This window comes from Rhinopithecus roxellana, chromosome 10, assembly GCF_007565055.1.
Source record: "Rhinopithecus roxellana isolate Shanxi Qingling chromosome 10, ASM756505v1, whole genome shotgun sequence".
Lineage (NCBI taxonomy): Eukaryota > Metazoa > Chordata > Mammalia > Primates > Cercopithecidae > Rhinopithecus > Rhinopithecus roxellana.
In genome coordinates this window covers 140,517,316-140,537,834 of record NC_044558.1, presented here as the reverse complement: position 1 = coordinate 140,537,834, position 20,519 = coordinate 140,517,316, and the positions used below count along the sequence as shown (strand labels likewise).

At 35.8% G+C, this 20,519-nt stretch overlaps 1 protein-coding gene across 1 annotated transcript in view; it reads left to right on the top strand.

Moving 5' to 3' along the window:
* SYT10 (synaptotagmin 10) overlaps positions 1-19,383 on the top strand; it is a 65,152-nt gene extending 45,769 nt beyond the window's left edge. The window contains exons 4-7 of the mRNA XM_010370361.2: positions 8,338-8,458; positions 11,092-11,263; positions 13,672-13,801; positions 16,737-19,383. Of these exons, the coding sequence (XP_010368663.1) occupies positions 8,338-8,458; positions 11,092-11,263; positions 13,672-13,801; positions 16,737-16,808 (495 nt within the window). The 3' untranslated portion in view covers positions 16,809-19,383. The remainder of the gene's footprint in view (positions 1-8,337; positions 8,459-11,091; positions 11,264-13,671; positions 13,802-16,736) is intronic.
* The last annotated feature ends 1,136 nt before the right edge of the window (positions 19,384-20,519 follow it).

Sequence of the window (20,519 nt, the reverse complement as noted above, 5' to 3'; positions counted from 1 at the left end):
TGTCACCCACCTCTAATGCCCTCCTCGATCGTCGTGGAAAGAATCAAATATCTTTCATCACTGTTCCCATAATTAAAATCCAAGTATCTCTCTAGAAAACATTTACAACACAAGATAAATTAAATTAAATTAAATTAAATTAAATTAAATTAAATTAAATTTAAAAATAAGCAGCCGGGTGGTGGCTCATGCCTGTAATCCTAGCATTTTAGGAGGCCCAAGGTGGGCAGATCACCTGAAGTCAGGAGTTCAAAACCAGTCTGGCCAACATGGCGAAACCCCGTCTCTACCAAAAATACAAAAATTTCCTGGATGTGGTGGCATGTGCCTGTAATCCCAGCTACTCAGGAGGCTGAGGTGGGAGAATTGCTTGAACCCAGGAGGCAGAAGTTGCAGTGAGCCAAGCTCTTGCCACCGCACTCCAGCCTGGGCAACAGAGGGAGACTCCATCTCAAAAAAAAAAAAAAAAAAAAGTAATTTAAAATTATGCAGACCTGTGTTACCATTAAAGCTTGTACCCCAATTAATCCCTAATTAATTGTACGGTGTTCTTCAAGGTTAAGCAACTTGTCCGAAATCACATATAAGCCCTAGGAGGAGAAAAATTTTGTCTTAGTCATCAGTGTTTCTTCAATGCCTAGAAGAGTGCCTGGCATTATTTATGCACTCAGTAAACATGACCGTGCTAATGAATGAATGAAAGTTTAGAGACTGACCAGACATTGTGTGTGTGTGTATACACATACATATATACATACATATATATATGTTTACACCAGGCACTTTACATGTTTGATATCGACCTTACAAGTTACTTATTTTATATATATGGAGGGCAGAGGTTTTGGGTTGTGGGAGCATAACAAAAAATTTGTAAGATGAAGGCAGAAAAAAAATGTAGAGACCATATTAGTAGGGGCCACGTGTGTCATATCAAATAGTTTGGACTTTATATTGTATGCTCTGTGTGTTCAGCACACATCAGATAATCCTCTTGAGAATTTTAGTGGAGCCAGAAGATAATATAAATGACATCGCACGTTTATTATCCTGTATGGCCTTTCCTCATGAATCCCCAACTAGATCAAGCCTGATACTCTCAGCCTTGAGGATTGGATACTTCCTCCTCTAGCATATTATCTGGAAGTTTAAATGATAGCCATTTTTTATGACTACTTGTTCTTGACCTTTAAATTTATCTATTCACACCAAATGATTGTTTGTGGTCTTTTCAAGGAGGCTCCACCCGGACTATAACAAACAGGACCTGAAAGGGCTTGTCCAGACATTCTCAAACATGCCTAAACTATATGTGTTATTTAGTTCTCATTTTTCACCAGTGCTTAAAATTACAGAATTTTAGAGCTGGAAAATAAATTAGCTCATCTCTTTGAGCACCTCATGTTATACCAAGGAAATTGAGGTCAAGTGAGGTTAAGTAGATTGTTCAAGGTTAAATTCCATGATTTTCTCAGGTGAATGAGAAGTGTAGGTCAGGGAGAAATATATTTTACAGTAGTTTGAATCCAATAGATCCACTCTGGGTCTGTATTTTGTTGTAGCTTATTTTGTGGGCAGGTGAATGAAGGACTAGTAACTTGATGAAGAAGCTCATTTGATCTAGTTCTACATCTCACTTTTAACAGTGTGAAGAAAACCATCTGTTTTCTTACCACCAAGGAAATGTGGACGACAGGCTGCGTTTAAGGTGCTAAGTTGATGTGATGACTGCTATCACCATAGCAACCAATTGTTTGTTTAGTTTTTTTAATACATGTTAATGATTCTAACTTCCTAATATATCACTGAATTCAAACTTTTCCTCAGCCAACATCTTCCCACACCAACTTTACTTCAATGACCTCTCTCTCTCTCATGTCTTTTTTCATTCTAATCTAGCCTACTCAAGATAAAGAAAATTTTTTTCAAATATTATTTTCATTAACATCATTATTGTTTTTGAGTACATGTTTACACTAGGCACTTTACATGTTTGATATCTACTTTGCAAGTTACTTATTATTGTCTCCATTTTGTTTGTAATTAAACTCAAGCTCAGAGAAGTCAAGTATTTTTGCCATGTACTTTGGAATAGAACATGGAAGATTTGCTATTTTTAACTCTAGTTTTTTTGACCCAGGAATCTATGCCCTTTCCACTCTGCCAAGCTCCCACACTTTCATGTCACCAACACCTTGGTAACCCTATTGCCCACAGCAGACATCAAACAACTACATCAAGCTTAACCCTTCTCCAACGTGTTTCCAAACTCCGTATTTCTCAATGCATACTGACCATTTTTATTTCTGAGTATAATCATAGTACTCACATACAACATTATTCCTCATTACCCTGTGAAATCCCATCTGGTTAATTCTTCAAGTCCAACCTAATGCTTATTGCCCTCCAGGAATACTTCTCTTGGTTCATAGACCTTCTAGTTATGGAGCCTTTAATCTCCCTTCTCTCCATCTCTTACACTCCATTGCTACAGCTTGATTTTACTATTAGTCCTGTAATAGGATGTGCAATGCAAATATTTGCATGTCAATTTGTCTTTCCAGTGACTTTTATTTTTATTTTGGAAAAAGACTACATGGAAAACACTGTATAACTGTGACTCGGTCTGTGAGGTTGACTAGCCAATCATCAAAAAATGGTCTTTATCTACCCAGCTCCATTTTGGTGGAGCCAGCATGAAGAAATCAAATTTATAACCTCTAAACCAGCTTCAGTGTTACCCTTTTTTCATATGCCCCTTTTCCAAGTAGGAACTCTGAAGATTATTATTGTGATTGTTCAGCCAGATAAATTAGTGTGTATGAGAATGGAATAAAAATCTTCTTACCCGAAATAAATTTTATGGAACACTGCATCCTAGACTTTGTAATAGGCTTTCAAATGGTTATTTGCCCCAAAATACAAGAATTCTTCAGAGGTTGATATGGAAAACTCATGTTTATATAAAATTGTAGAAAAATGAGACCACACAATTTTCAGAAACTCAAAGCCTTACTCATTTTGAGCTGAATTATAATACCACTTTAAACATTTTAAGCATTTTTGATAAAAATAATCCTGAAAAATAGTGTACATGTCTCTATTTTCTTGAACAGAACATATAGGATATATTTTCTTGATGACTCAAGGTCATTACTTTAAATGTTAATTACTGTTCAAGTCTGTAATAAAATATAGAGTTCAAATTCCTGAGGCATTATTATTGTTTAATACCCCTAATACAAAATGATTCCAATTTGCTATTCTTTTTAGAATATCTGCTTTTTTTTTTTTTTTTTAGCAGTTTTGTGTCTTTGTAGCTATTTTTTCTTGCTGTCTGCACTAGACCTACTGCTGTTAATTTCCCCATCTCCACATTGCATGTGTGAGATTGGACCTACAGTAGATTGATATAGCAAGTAAACATTCTTGCTAAAATTTTGTCTAAAATAATAGCAAATGGGTGTTGAAAAAAGTGATATAAACTCCTTATACAAATAACTTTATTGTATAATTTCCTTATATTTATGCCATATGTTTAGAGACCCTTCAATTTGTTTCTTGGTTCTTGATTGGTCACTAAAGTGCTTGGATTGTTGGGGATGAGAATGACCTTTTAAACCACAGTGGTATGTGACAGACAGAAGAGGCTGGCCCTTAAGACTCTACCTGTTCGTTGGAGTTGAACTATCAATAAGGGCATAGACTTAGTGGAGGGTAGTGAGAATTAGCTCACATAGTAGCTCAGAGCAGTTACCAAATTCTAGAGTTCTGCATTACATATGTTATAGGGCCCTTTTAAGGTCATGCAGCCACTTACCTTCATTAAATTCATCTTCTCATGGTAATCTTTTAGATCACTTCCAGATTTTGAAAGCTTAAGAATATTGATATTTACCTTAGAGAGTACTCTGTCCTTTGCAATATGTTGGCAGTTTGTTCTTTCACATTCACACTTCTTGAAATAAAAAATTAGTTTAATGAAGACTTAAATTTTTGTGCAGTTATTATGTATGCATCCCTTATGTTAATTTTTACCACCCAATTCATTTCAATTTTCTTAAAACTCCTGGCTACATGGAGTTTGAATTTTTTTTTTTTTTTTTTTTTTTTTTTTAGGTGGAGTCTTGCTCTATTCCCCAGCCTGGAGTGCAGTGACATGATCTCGACTCACAGCAACCTCTGCCTCCTGGGTTCAAGCAATTCTACTGCCTCAGCCTCTTGAGTAGCTGGGATCACAGACATGAGCCACCACACCCAGCTAATTTTTGTATTTTTAGTAGGGACAGGGTTTCCCCATGTTGGCCAGGCTGGTCTCTAACTGATTTTTTTTTTTTTTTTTTCAAGATGGAGTCTCACTCTGTTGCCCAGGCTGGAGTGCAGTGGCCCAATCTCGGCTCACTGCAACCTCCACCTCCCGGGTTCAAGCAGTTATCCTGCCTCAGCTTCCTGAGTAGCTGGGACTACAGTTGTGCACCAACACACCTAGCTAGTGTTTTTGTATTTTTACTAGAGACAGGGTTTCACCATTTTGGCCAGGCTGCTCTCAAACTCCTGACCCAAGTGATCAGCCCACCTCAGCCTCCCAAAGTGTTGGAATTATAGGCATGAGCCACCGTGCCAGCTGAGTTTAATATTTAAGTGGAGTTCTTCCTAGTGCTATAGGCGTAAAGCGAACCACCTTGTACTAAAGAGCTGCTGGAAGATGCCCCTTAATGATGATCTGTGCTTCAAATTTATTTGGGTTAGTGTTTTGGCCAATCCTCAGTCAAACTTCTCCATGTTTATCAAATACCTGTTAATAACAGATGGTCAAAATTAACTTACAACTGAATCCATATAAAAGATCTTTAAAAGATGGAACTAAACATAGTGAACTTTCTTTGTTCCAGCTAATAAGCACATAATGTATCTAGAGGAGTAGAAAAATCCCTTTCACAGATGGTTTAATGTGTAAAAGTAAAACCATATAAGTCAGACATGTGAAATATGTTTTATTTGTTAAATCCTATAGATTACATTGTGTGCTTTTTTTCCCTCTCTTCATGTGGTTTGTGTCCTATTGGAATCTAAGCATTTCGTGCCTGAGATATGTCTCCTATTTTTTTGTGCCTGGCTTCTCCATTACCACCCCCACCATGTTTCTCAGTAGAACTTGGTGTCATGATCTACATTCATTAAGAGATCGTTTATTTGACCAGCTGGCAACAAAATATGCCTACACTTATTTATAGTAACTGAAAAGAGACATACCCAATGAGGGAAAGGGGAATGGCTGTCAGGCGGAAAATTTAAACCCTTAGAGTGAGCCTGAAGAAACAAGTGGACGAAGAAGCAGAAAGAGAAACAAGGAGAGAATCAGCAGATAAGAATGTCATTCAGACATATTTTCTTAGCCGTTTAAAGCCTACTCACTTCCTTCTCAACTGAGACCTCCAAGGGCCGAACCATGTCATGTCCATCTTGGTGGCTGCAGCACCTACCACTGCGCCTGGCAAATAATGCTCAAAAATTGTTAGATGGTGGCTGGGCGCTGTAGCTCACCCTTGTAACCCTGACACTTTGGGAAGCCAAGGCAGGTGGATCGATTGAGCCCAGGAGTTCAAGACCAGCCTGGCCAACATGGTAAACCCTGTCTCTACAAAAAAATACCAAAATTAGCCGGGCTTGGTGGCACATGCCTGTAATCCCAGCTAGGCTATGGTGGGAGGATCCCCTGAGCTGGAGAGGTTGAGGCTGCCATGAGCCATGGTTGCACTACTGCCCTCCAGCCTGGGCGACAGAGTGAGAGCCCCCGTCTCAAAAAAAAAAAAAAAAAAAAAGGTTAGAAGGAGGAGGAGGAGGAGGATGTTCCTTCTTCAGCAGGAGGTTGTGTTCTTCCTGTTTTTCCTCAATGCTCTTCTATGGGATTTTTGGTCTACAGCAATCCACTAGCCCAAAGGATATCCAGTTGGATATGCTTTTCTTTCAAAATAGTTTTTGTTTGCTAATATTCTTGCAAAATAATAATCACTTCCATTATTAAGCTTTTCATTTATCTGGTACTTACTGAATTCCTGATATATGTAAGACACTGCTCTATGTGCTAGCAATACAGTAGTAAAGAAAACATCATTCCTTCTCACATGCCAAACGCTGTATAAAATGCCTTATGCTTTATTTACATTATCTCCTTTAATGCTTACAACCCTTGTGAAGTGGACGTTTTTCTCAATTTGAAAATGAAATTTTGGAGATTAAAAACTTAATTGAATTTCCCAGGATCTCACTTTTAGAAAGTAGAAAACTGGGGGTCAAACACAAATTTAATTAAAGTTATTTCTCTGAATTACTGGTCTCTCCAACTTCTAGACCATGAATAAAGAAATGAGAATCATGTAAATCAGAACCTGAGCTATATAAGTAAGCCCAATAGATGTTAATAGTGTATCATGAAAAAAGTTTAAGACCCCAGCTCTGTGGACCTGGGTGCATAATCAGCAAGTCATTCCCCCCAAAAGTAAACCTGCCATGAATTTCTTGCCAGGCATGATTTCATTGAATCCTGTAAACAGCTCTTTAAGGGGCATCCTAAATTGTCCACTGTCCACATTCATTTTCATTTGTCCACCATCTATGCAGTAAAAGACCACGTGTAAATCGACATCAGGGTACTGTGGACAGTTCTGCTTTATAAAAATGAAATAAAACAGGTCAGGTTTTATCCAGATTAATTAAATAATATATTCAGTTCTTCAAAAAATACGTACTGGTATGTACCGGCTATGCACCATTCTCTTCAGTACGTTGTAGAAAGTAAGACAGCCAAGAACCCTGCTCTCCTGGGTGTTATATGTGGGAATCAGGGAAACAAACAAAAAGAATTTAAAAGATGATATCAGACAATAAGTACTACCAAAAATATGTGAAGGGTCTGGGAGTGGGGTGAGTATAGGATATGAAGGGTGTGCAGTCTCAGAATGAATGATGGGGGAAGGCCCCAGTACAGAAATGCTGTTTGAATTGAGTTCTGCATGGTAAGAAGTCAGCCATATAAAGATTTAAGAGAAAGAAGTGCTAGTCAAAGGGAAAAAAACAAACAGAGGCCCCAAAGCAGGAACAAACTTCATTTGTTTGAGTAACACATACACACACACACACACACACAAAGACATTTGTGTCTGCATCAGACCTTGGAGGGGAGAGGAATGAGAAAATGTTAGAGAGAAAGGTAGGGCCCAGAAGACAGAAACCTTATGGGTGACGTTCTAATGTATTAGCCAAAGAAAGACATATTTAAGTGTGGACAGATTGGGAGGTTGAGGTGGGCACATCACTTAAGGTCAAGAGTTTGAGAGCAGACTGGCCAACAGTTGAAACTAAAAATACAAAAATTAGCCAGGCATGGTGTCACATGCCTGTAATCCCAGCTACTCAGGTGGCTGAGACAGGAGAATCACTCGTCATACCACTGCACTCCAGCCTGGACAACAGAGCGAGACTCTGTCTCAAAAAACAAATGTGGATGGGGATGTTGTTAATAATTACCCCATAATAATAGGTATGAACCAGGAATGTCCCAGGCACATCAGGACTTGAAGTTATTCCACTTATATGCCAAAGTAAGGAGTTTGGATTTTATTCCACTACAGTTGTGATCCCTTAGACAGTTTTAAGCAAGAGATTTGCATTTCATAAATGTTCACTTTGCTGTGTGAAGATTAACTTCTGGAATGAGAGTTTTGTTTTCGAGGCTAGTGAAGTAATCCTGGCAAGCAGTGATGGTGGCTTGAATGGCAGTAATAGAGCCGAAAAGAAAGTCACTGATTTGGGATATATTTTGTAGATAGTGTAATATATATATACTATATATATATATATATATATATATATACACTATATATATATATATACACTATAATATATAATAGGACATACCCATAGGTTGCTCATAGGGGTGAGGATAAAAGAATAATAGTCACTAACTGGGTTTTCGGCATCAGCCTTTGGGTGAATCGTGATGCCGTTTGTTGATTGTGGAAATGCTGACAGGAGAATCAGTTTTGGAAGATGATGGGGCATGGGTGGAATCAGTAGTCTGGTTTTGACTAGTGTTAAGTTTGAGATTCTTGTTGTAAATGCAAGTGGAGATAGCAAATAAGCAGCTGGGATACAATCATTTTGCTTACTGCATTCAGAATAGCTTTCCTGCAGTGTTATCTGTATTATCCTCAATAAAATAATTTAAAATGACACTCCAGTATTCTATTAAAGTGATTTTGTATTCAACATCTTTCATTATTTTTTGTTTTCACCCTTCAGTGTTTGAAATTGCTAACATTCTGATTGCCTTTCTAGGAAAGCGTAGACCTGGGTGAAATCATGTTTTCCCTTTGTTACTTGCCGACGGCAGGGCGTATGACATTGACAGTCATTAAGTGCAGAAATCTGAAGGCGATGGATATTACTGGCTCATCAGGTATGTACACAAAGGACCAAGAGCACAATCCCAAATAAAATATTTCATGTATCTAAAATGACACATGACTGCTGAACTATTTGTCTATGATGGGGTACTACAAAAGAAAAAAAAAAAAGATTACAAATTTAAATGTTCCAATTCATCTCTTTTATTTACATTATCATTATGAAATTTTTAAAAGGTGTTATCAAATAGATCTGAATTTGGGTTCTTGTTTCTATTTCTTCCTCTACCAATTTAGTACTGTCTCAAAAATACATAGTTTACCATCTACTCCCCTACTTTCAGCTAGTCAGTTGTTTATAAAGGAAGATTCTTAGGCTTTAAGTGGTGAGTGAGGCCATGTGAAGATATATTTAGTCTGAACTTATTCGCCTCACCTGATCTGCAGAGAAATAACCATGTTCCACGACCATCATTTGCATTTGCATTTTTGCCACGTAACCAAAAATGTGTGCATCTGTAGTGTCTGAAATAAATAATAAAATAAATTAATGCTTCTTGAAGATTCTGAAAGAAATTCTTTAAGGAAATGCCTCTTGTGCTAACTCTGATAAAAAGATAAAGACACATCATGTTTCTTCATCCCTTTATTTAATTCACTGCAGTTATGGGTAATTATTTAGAATTTAATACATAAACACTGGCACAACTGTGGAAGAAAAATGATAAGGGAAGAGTAGGGAGACTGGTAGGTATTTGTTGTATTAAACAGAAATAAGAAATAGTGGTGGAAATAAAGGATGACATTTGGGGAAGATCTATAATTTGTGGTTTTGCAGAACAACAACAAAATCTAAATTTGCATCACAAAAAACATAAGGGAACTGTAAGTTCTGGTGTGGAAATAGCTCCAGGATGTACAAGTGGATTTTTTAAAAGAGGTAAAAAATTAACATGAATATTATGCACCCTTCTGTGTAGGAATGGGGAAATTTGGAATATATATACTCATATTGCTAATATCTGTATTAAAAATACCGAAGTGATATACAAAAACTAAGGGATGAAGAAGGATGAAGACAAATGGGAGAGAGACTACTTATTGTATATCTATCATGGATTTTTGAACTATGTCATGATGTTCATTTTTTAAAATGTGCAGTACATAGTGTGTATGTGAAAGTAGAACAACAAGTAAATTCTACATTAATTTTGGTGAAACAGTCTTGGGTCAGTAAATGTTGAAGAATTTAAGATAAACAGTGTACTCTGCAAATTGTTTATTCTACTCTTTTTTACCATGTATGAAAAGAGATCAAATTTTGAGACAAGAAAACAACATCAAAGTTATAATTAAGTGCAAGATTCCATTTTACTTATATGAAACTTTTCATCAGAGAAGTGATTGCTTTGAGAGCACCTCCTCATTAATCCTCACAACAGGCTTGTGAATCAACTAAAGAGCCAGTAAACTATCCTTGTCACAAGCAGAGAAATGTAGTCGGAGATGTGATGGGAGTTACAAAGGGTAATCCATGCCTCTCATTCCAGTTGTTCATTAGAAGGCCTAGGCCTGTGGGCTCAAACACAAAGCTGTATCACAGAAATGAGCTTCTCCTTAGGATGTACTTCCTGTTATTTAAAAAATTTAAAAATAAATAGGAAACAGAGATTAACATGTTATCTTGTTTTCCTCTGTATACCCCATTTCCAGCCACGAATACCTTGCTTCTTGATAGGAATGCTTTGGAAATATACAGATACATATTCCAAGAGTTTAAGAAGCATTCACATGCTCAAATAAATTAATATTGCCATCATTTTGGTTTATTCTATGGAAATAAAATGTATTACTGTGGAAATAGGAAAAAAGAAATATTGGTGCTACAGGTAGAGGATGGTCAGAATGAAAAAAAAAATTAAGATAGCAGACACTGATTGTTTAACTATCTAGTATGCTCAATCCAATGTCAATATCACCTCCCAAAACCATACCTGCTTTGAATAGAAGGTATAAAAGTAAGGCTTGTTGGAAATTTTGTATAACCATCATATAGTTTTCTATAATACTATAGTAGTTTTACAATTTAAGATGGTAAGGGTAATAGGAGAGATATCAAGTCAGCTGTAGCAGAACTTATTAACAATTATCTGCTCCCTTTGGCCTATAAAAATGTAGCCCAACTAAATTTTTCTTCTGTAATTGGAATGATGTAGACAATGTCATATCAGGAGACTTCTTCCTGTGTGGCCATCTTTAAACCAAATATCCCCTTTTTTATCATTTCCTGCTGTGCATGCAATAAATCACTTGTAAGTATCATTTTTTTTCAATCGAAGTTCCTTATTAAGCAAATGATATTTTTAATTTTAGGTCCTTTTCCAGTAATTGAAGGAAATTCCAAGTATATTTTTTGCTGTCTAATTGTTGCTTATTGTGATCTCTGTCTAGGTACAGTGTTGCTAAGTCTTTCCCAAGTTTTGATCTTCTTACTCTAGACCATTTTGAAAGAAACTAACCTTACTAGAATTATTCTTTTTTTGGAGACAAATTTAAAATTGGTAATACTAAAGGTCTTAACATAGGCCTTAGTACTGTATGTCTTATTTAGTAAAAATAAACTGCAGTTTTATTTATACTTTGTACTATTACTTTTATTCTAATAAAGTTATCTTCTTATTCCTAGATCCTTATGTCAAAGTGTCCCTGATGTGTGAAGGTCGAAGATTAAAAAAGAGGAAAACAACTACAAAGAAAAACACTCTAAACCCTGTGTACAATGAGGCCATTATTTTTGACATCCCTCCAGAGAACGTGGACCAGGTCAGCCTCTCCATTGCAGTCATGGATTACGATAGGTATGTGTATCTCTCTACTCACTGAACAGCAGCCACGTGTAGTCATGCACAAGCCAAACTCAGCTTTTCAGGTCATTTACTGCTACAACAGTTTTAATTTAAATTGGAGGAGGGAATATTGATTCCTTCAAAATTCGTTGTTTTCTGTGTTAGAGTTGTGGATTTTCATTTCCAAAAGAAGTCATCTTTAAATTAAAATTCACCTGACACTGGTGAAAGAATGGGTCCAGAAGTGGTATAGAACATATTCAGGAAAGCACTATTGTGGAGTCTTTTTACAGTAACAACAGAGATTATAATCAACAGAATTTGTTTTACCAACTAGGCTGGAATATGAATATCATGGTGCTTACCCGAGCTCTATCATTAACTAGCTGCATGAGAGGACATATTACATAATCACTTTGAGAATCACTTTTCCCATTTGTAAAACTTACGCATCCTATAGAACTGTGAACAATGAGGAATAAGAGTGGAAAGTGAATAGTAGCCATAAGGATACAGCTTTGATGCCTTCACATTAATCTTAAAGCATTGCTTTATAGATAGTGCTTCCAGATCACACAGTTTGAGTCACTCCTGCTTTCATGAAAACATTGCAGCCTCCCCTATGCAGCTCTGAAGATCCTTCCCACTGCAGCTCTTACCTTTGCCCTCCCACTTTTCCCGTTGCCTGGACTGTCCTCCAGCTTCCTGTATCTTGTCCCACCAACACCCCACATCTTGCTTGTGTTAGCACCTGTGTAAGTCTTGCTTTGCTGACCAATCCTCTTCTTCCTCTGAACTCTTGTCCTATCAACAGTTTGTGTCTCTTATTTGGGCTTTACTGTATACTTCCTCTTATTATTTTGCCTTTTAGATTTATACAGTTTTTGGAAATGAATGCTTATGTTTTTAACCTACAAAATTATCAGTGCACAAAGAGTAGCTTAGTACATTTATTTTGTTCTAAAACACACAAACAAACACAAAGTGTCCATTTTATAGTATCATCACCAGGACCCTATAACTGAGAGAAATTAATGTGCTCACCTCTGGCTTAGAGCTAGGGGGAAAAAACACTGAAAAATAACATTTGCAAGCACCATCTATTAGAACATTTATAATTTAAAATTTAAATTATAATTTAAAAAATGTATAATTAAAAAAATTCACTTGTGACTACTATTTAGAAAGAGAGAGAACTCTTGAAGTAGTTGGAACTTCAAACCTAAAAAAGCTGCAGATGTTTTTGTCAGGAGCCCCATTCTGCTTTGCCAGTTACCCCCATTGATTTCTCACAGCAGTAAGTGCAGGTGGATGCAACTGAGCATTTGTCACTGTGGGCAGTTTTATGGAAATTGATGCTAACAAGATATGCACAGGAAGACAAAATTTTTGTGCCTAAAAACATGCTTGTTGGGGAAATTTCATATTAAAGAAAATAATACTACATATGCATATCTACATCAGTGATGGGAAAAAAGTAATGGAATTGTTCTAAAATCATCTCAAAAGTATCTTTGGAGATGTCTGTCAAAATCGAAAGCTCCTTCCAATGACATTCCATTATTGAGAAGCAGCTTAACCACATGTGCTCTTGAGTCAACAACTCATTTGATTCAGCTCCTGTCTCTGCCTCTTACTAAGTGTGTAAAGTCAGGCCAGCTCCTAACCTTCTGGGCATTTAGTTTATTTGTAAAACGAGAGAATGATAATAATGATATTCACGGTCACGGTGGGAGAATTAAGTGTGTCAGTACATTTAAACTACTTAGAACACTGACACATAATAAGCTCTCAAAAATATTAACTGTTATTATTATCATCTTGATTCATTGCTGTGAAAGCAGGGCCTGAATAGAAAATACAAATGTTGTCCAGTATGTTTTCTGTTATGCAAAAATAAATCACATGCCATGCAACTGAACATAATCCTGCCCTATTTAATTGTAATACAAGTGGTAACACACTGACATATCATTTAGAGCCAATTAAAGAAAATTGGTACTGTATTTCTTGGTGAGAAATCTAAACATTGTTATAAAACATTAAGCCTCATGGAAAGAACAAGATTTGCTTCACATCACTTATCTTAAATAAGACTGTTTGCAAGAAAGACACTCATATAGCTAAAGACCTACTGGTATTTCTCATTCATGCCATTTTTATTATGATGAAATGTGCTTAAACTACAAAGCACTGAAATGGTTTGTGTGTGCCTCTTATACACATTCATGTTTTGAATGTTGATACTGTTTAGTAAATGTTGATTTACTTAAGAGATTTCTTTCGGTCTGAAGTAGTATAATCTGCAAAATTACAGAATCTAATGTTTTAATCATATGTTTAAAATTCTACTAAGATTTGTGAAACTCCCTTTATCTTTGAATGTTGGAAATGAAAGTATAATATTCCACAAATCATAGGGTAGGACACAATGAGGTCATAGGAGTATGCAGAACAGGACTGGATGCTGAGGGTCTTGGGCGAGACCACTGGAATGAAATGCTGGCCTATCATCGAAAACCAATAACACACTGGCACCCCTTGCTGGAGGTAAGCTTGTGAGTTCCTTACATCTGCTCTTTTTGTTGTCTCTTTTACTTAAATATTATTTATCTGCTAACTTTTATCTGATATTTTATGTATTCATCCTTGTTAAAAAAAAATAGAAAAGATTGTTCTTGCTTTTGTCCCACATTATCTAACATTTAATATTCAAAGTTCTGTGTGCCTTCTTGGATTTTAAAAAACACTACATTTTCTGGGCTTCATATTCTTTTGGACAGTAAGCCATTTGCAAGTTTTTTGTTTTTTGTTTTTTGTTTTTTGTTTTTTGTTTTTTTTTTTTTGTTTTTTTTTTTTTTTTTGCATAGTCTGAAAACTTACATCTGTGAATGCTGGAGCAATCTAGTAAGTTTATTACTAACTGGAAACTGCATTTTTGTCCTTCTCTTCTGTAAGAAACAGTCACCTTACCCAGAGTTTTCCACAATCCTTAAATAAAGGTGCTGTCACCTAATATAACTTTTCTGCGTAACAGGAAAGGTATGCCTCTCTCAACTGTGATCAGGAAGTAAAACTGCCCACAGGTTTTAAAAATATTGAGGTGTCAGTTTAGTCGAGTTCAAGGCTTGGCTCTGCTGTGTGACTGCTTATTGTAAAACTTCAGGCAAGTTACTTTACCCTCTGTGTTTCTGCTCTGACTCTGAAATAGTGGTAAACTCAGAGTAAAACTAAAGAAATGCTGAATATTAAGTGCTTAGTGCTTCTTGTTCCAGCACTAGGGACTGGATTGAATGGGAGAGGCTGTGCAGTATAATTGACTAAGTGTCAGTGGGACCAGGTTCTAATCTCAGTTTGGTCACAAAAGAACACGACCTTGGCTGTGTTACTAAGGCCATTGTAAGGGAAATAGGATGAACACCGAATGAGCATTGCATGCTCACACAGGTGAACTGTCGTCGTCAGTATCTGTTTATATGTGAATGTGTCAATTCTTTATCTGACTTCATTCAGTATAAATCATAAAAGATAGAGACACACACACACACAGAGATACCCAGTCACTTGGTGTTTTCCCCTAGAACTTCATAAGTATAGACGTGTCTTCTCTGAGTAGCTCACATCTTAGAAAGTTATTTGTTTCAAATGGTGAATGTTGTCTAAAGTACACTTTACTTCTTATTGTATGATTAGTATTCTTTTCCTGATTCTCATCTTTTCGTGTGAAAAGTGAACATTAATTCTAAAAATCTAAAAAGGAGAGTAAAGCCATGTTGGGCAGGAACTCACTCTGAGTGGAGAGGTGGATTCTAATTTTGTTTCTCTGGCTGTCTACTTCTGAGCAGGCTGTTTACTCCATCTCCAACTACACTTCTCCGTATTTCACAAAAATAGAACTGCATGCCTCTACAGGCTTCACAGGGATGATGCAGGGAGAAATGAGATAATGTGAGCAAGAACTCTTAAGGAATGAGAGAAAGGTGCTTTATGACCAAGGCATAGTAATTATTTATTAGTGCTTAATAAGCAGCTTTACATTTCTCTGCTGAAGGGGGATTCTGTAATAGGCACATGTTTGTGTTTGGGAACATGTGGACACTTTTTTTGTCATAATAGAATATACAGGAAGGTAAGCTACGATATAGTCATCAGAAAAAGATCCCAGATAGTTATTGAGAACAAGATTGTGTAAATGTACATTCTCCAGCAAAATAGCTCCTTTTAACCCCTGTTCCTACATTTGTTGGTCAAACAGAATATATGGACTAGGGACCTAAGAACTAGCTGGATTGTGCATTATAGGAAAAATAAGTATGTAATTATATATGTTGTTGTCACAGAAGGCATAAATATGAGAAGGGAAGAGTTATTTGAGAGTTGTGTCCATTGGTACAACAAAGACTAAAGTATCATGTAGAAAATCGGGTTCCTCCACCGGGCGCGGTGGCTCACGCCTGTAATCCCAGCACTTTGGGAGGCCAAGGCGGGTGGATCGCTTGAGGTCAGGAGTTCAAGACCAGCCTGGCCAACATGGTGAAACCCCGTCTCTACTAAAAATACAAAAATTAACCAGGCTTGGTGGCAGGCGCCTGTAATCCAAGCTACTTGGGAGGCTGACACAGGAGAATCACTTAAACCAATGAGGCAGAGGTTGCAGTGAGCCAAGATCACACCACTGCACTGCAGCCTGGGCGACAAGAGTGATACTCCATCTCAAAAAAAAAGAAAAGAAAAAGAAAATCGGGTTCCTTTTATCTAGATAATCATTCATTTTGTTGTAATTAAACGTTTTAAATACACATAGGCATTTAAGGATTGTGCAAAAGTATCTCTGTCACTTGAGGCTCCCATCTGCCAAATGCTGTCCTCATCTCATTAATTGCCTCCATGATCACCTCCTGCCTTAGAGCAAGTGGAATGCAGTCTCTTGTGTTTACTTCAGTTCTCTTGTGTTTAGTCTCTTACTGTTCTTTCCTAGAAATTGCCCCTCACTAAAGTAAACCAACCTGGCCAACGTGGTGAAACCCTGTCTCTACTAAAAATACGAAAATTAGCCGGGCGTGGTGGCAGGTGCCTGTAATCCAAGCTACTCGGGAGGCTGAGGCAAGAGAATTGCTTAAACCCAGGAGGCAGAGGTTGCAGTGAGCCGAGATGAATGGTTTACTAAAGTAAACCATTTATTGTAAAAAAAAAGCTAAAACCCCGTTGTAAAATTTGAAATTATTCTGCATTTATAAATAGTTGTCTACACAGAGCTGCTCTGTGTACGTCTGTGTACCATGCTCTGCCTACATTCTATGAGACATCCATGTCCCTTCATGGTAGCAGAGAAGGTAAGTTCTGAAGGGCAAAGGGAGTTATGTATTTCTTTTCTTCAGAGATTCGCATATTATGGTTGAATATTCACTACTAAAAGGGAGCAATGATTCACCACTGTATTCTGTTCCTGTACTAGATCATATGTTATGAAACTATTGTCTTTCAGTTACCTGGCCGGGCGACCAGTTTTGATAGTCAAGGATCCTGCCCTTCTCCTAAACCACCTTCCACACCATAATGCCTCCAAAATAAGACCATGATATTAAGAACCTAGGATCACGTGCTCATTGAATCAGAAAAAAAAGTGGAAGGTTTGATTTCCTCATTTAAAATATATCTATAGTAATGAACGAACTTGATGTGCACTTTTTTATTTACTTTTATTGTCGATTTTTTAACTTTGAACATCAATACATTTTACTTGAATATATACAGCCCTTCGTTGCATAAGGCATTTTATCCTTCACGTCAAATGCCTGTTAGCACAGAGTGTTTTACTATGTTGTAATTCTTTGCATAAGCAAAGAAATGTTTTTTTAAACAGTTCATACTTATCTAAAATTAAATATAGTTTATGCTGCTATTGTATAAAGTAGCAGTTGTCACATATGTATGGGTTTGATTTTGTTATACTGTGTTCATTTCTAATTGTGCATGTGGTTCTATATAAACTTAAAAGGAGATTTTGAACTTAATTTACACAACAAATCCTTACACAATCAAATTAGTGTTACTTATCTGATAATAGTTTCTTTCATTCTCAGAAAATGACTTTCTTGGTGAGGTTTGGCTCTGCTAAACTCAAAACTTTGTCTCTCCGGCTTGTTCTTTAAAACACACAAACAAAGCTGTAAATTTAAAGAATCATTCTGAATATAAATTTAAGAAGTAATGCTTATTGGCTGAAAAACGGAGGCTGAGCCATTGTGGCTACCATTTTATACTGTTTTACTGTAACGTTAGCTCAAATATCTGTTGCACTGTTTAACTGATATTTTTTAAATTCTAATAATCTTCATCTCAAATGTAGCATTAGTATTTCTAAGTGAACAGAATCAGAAGTTCATTTTTTAAGTGTTTGTAAGGTTCTCAAGTACTGTGACATGTATTTTTTGTGACTTGAAGCTATCATAGAGATCCTGTATTTCTGATAGACCATACTAACAGACACCAAAGGAACAACAGCACTGCCTGTGTTCATCATCGTTTAGACTGTACACAGTAATGGTGACTCTTAAAACCAGTCAGAAGCTAATCATTGGAATTGGGTACTTTCGTAAAGAAAAGATGATTTATTTTCAGCAAAATATAGAAATATACCATAAATATTAATAATACAGCTTCAACACTTAATAATAATAAACACATTAATTCTAAAGGCCCAGGCCTCCAGTCCTTGCATGAAAGGCATTTGCCTTCATAAGGATCAAGGTTCAGGCCACTACATGTAAAAACTATGCAAATGTTTTTACAAGACAGAACTTTCTTTTAAATCAGGTCAACATATTTTGTCCCATTTTCAGGCCCTGTTGGAAAGTATCTATACTGAATTACCTCAACCTTACTTTTGAGATATGTGGTGTAGATAGTATATATTTCAAGCTTATTTCAAAATTGGTGGTTTTTTTTTAAAAAGGCAAGAAAATAAAAACATATTTACCTGGATGAGAAAATTTTATCAGCGGTTATGAAATTTTTATTTTTGTAAAATCCCATTGTTTCTAAATATTAAAAAAAGTTTTAAAAGCATTAACATTTTGTTGACATCTCTTATAGTGATGGCATTACTATTAATTAAGAGGTAAATATTTTGCACATTAACATTTTAAAGGCAAACATAGTTCTGCCTCAGATTTTTCAAAAATGCTTATACCACCCTAAGGGAAAACAGGTACTCCTAGCTAACATTTTCTCATTTAAAATAATAGAAGAAAGCTGTTTGGAAACACTTGGCTACCTTGTCAAGCCTAAAAGAATTATTTGCTATAGGTAAAATGAAAGATGACACTTGCATTTTGAAATTATTTGTTTTATTGGGAAATAAAACTTTTCAAATGGGAAGACAAAGTTATGCTATTAATAGAATGACATTTTTGGAGACAATTGTTTTATTAGTAGATATAACTGAAGCTTAAAGTAAATTAACAATTACATTTCCTAAGTGAGTATAATTCTTTTCACCCAAAAACATATTTGAAGGACTTTTTGTTGATTCTTAGAAACTCGCTTTTCTTTACTTCCTAAGGAGAAAAAGCCAATGCTTGTGATGAAAAAATGTGAACCCATTGGCCAATCCAAAGACTCTAATATGGCAATTGTAGATTAAAATAAGTTTTTAAAATAATTTTTTAAATGTTTCCTTGAAGTTAGAATAAACTCATCATGCAAGGATATGTGTTAATCCCGAGAAAGAGATGAAGAAGAGGAAATTCACCGCAACTGATCTTTCATGTAATTCAGGAGGTAGGTTTACACTCAGATTAATAAGGCATGATTGTTAAAAACGACAGTTCATATTATTAAAATGTAATCCTAATACTTTTAATACAACACACCCTCACTCTCTACAGCCCACACATTCATATACACATAACTTATCATCTTTCTGCTTGTAATTGAAAATGAAATATTTTTAGTTTCAGTATTTAAAATAAGGTTGATATTACAAATCTCCTCTCATTTGTGTGGGACATCACATTTTAATGGCAGTACTGACACATTATGAAGTTGCAGTTCAGGTATATAATGAATATCTAATTTCAGGGACTTCTTCAGGGACTTACCAAATATAAGTCTAGGGAAAAAAAGAGTAAGGGTTGATTCATTAGCATAACAACACTGATAATCTTTTTAGTTTTAGGGGAGGGATGTGTTGTTGTTTTTACCTGATTCACCAGGAAATCATGGGGATGAGGGAATTGAATATGAAAAGAACATTCGTGTTTGTGGAGTATATCTTTTCATAAAACTCAAAACATTGTTTTTCTCACACTGGTTTCCTAATAATATTTTTCCCAACAATTGTTTTTGTCAGGCCAACCCTGTGTTTCTGATACTTCATTTAACATGTTAACATTTCCATATCGAATATATTCACAGTTCAGCAACAAATATCATTAAGACTAGTGCTAGGGGAATAAAGACAGGAAAGCAGAGCCAAGCACTCACTTTCTTATGCAGTTTTGGGAAGTGTGTGCACGTTGTAGTTACTGCAGGGAGATCACAATTGATCAATACTGACTCAGGTTTTTGATAAATAAAAGCAAATATATTTGAACCTATTTGGTGGTGATATTTCATTGACATTCTCAACTGTGTTTATTCTCCTCTGATGTTTATTATTATAAATTTTTGCAACTCAATATAGAGGTATCAATCTCCTAAAGAATTCATTTAATGATTAATTACTGCAAAATTGAAAAAGCCAAACTTCCAACCCTGTGGTCAACTTTCACTATCCATAAAACAAAATATACCTTATTTGAGGATCAGTTACCAAAAGAGCCAAAGACTATTACAAATAAAGGGGCACAAAATCTTAACATTGAACATGTGGTAATTTCTTTAGCTCCTCAAAAAGAGTACTTGAAGTTATTTAAGAATGTATATTTTTATAGAATTTAGTCTGATTTTTTTTGCCACCTTAGTTGTAATACTTACCAGGTAATTTAATTGCCTGATAATAAAGAACACCTGGAGTTGTTAAGGATTTGAGAACATCATTTGACTTCTGCTAAATAAAAAGAAAATGCAGTTTTCTTCACTTGTTTTTGAAGCTGCTCTAGTTGTTTTGAGGTACTCTACTTGATCTAAATTTTTATAAACTTTAGGCTAAAAATATATTGCTGTCAATGAGACATGATTCAAAAATGAAAGTGAAATAATTACATGACAGTTGAGAAAAGCTAAAGCATATGGAAATATGATATTGAGATGCAAAATCAAAAGA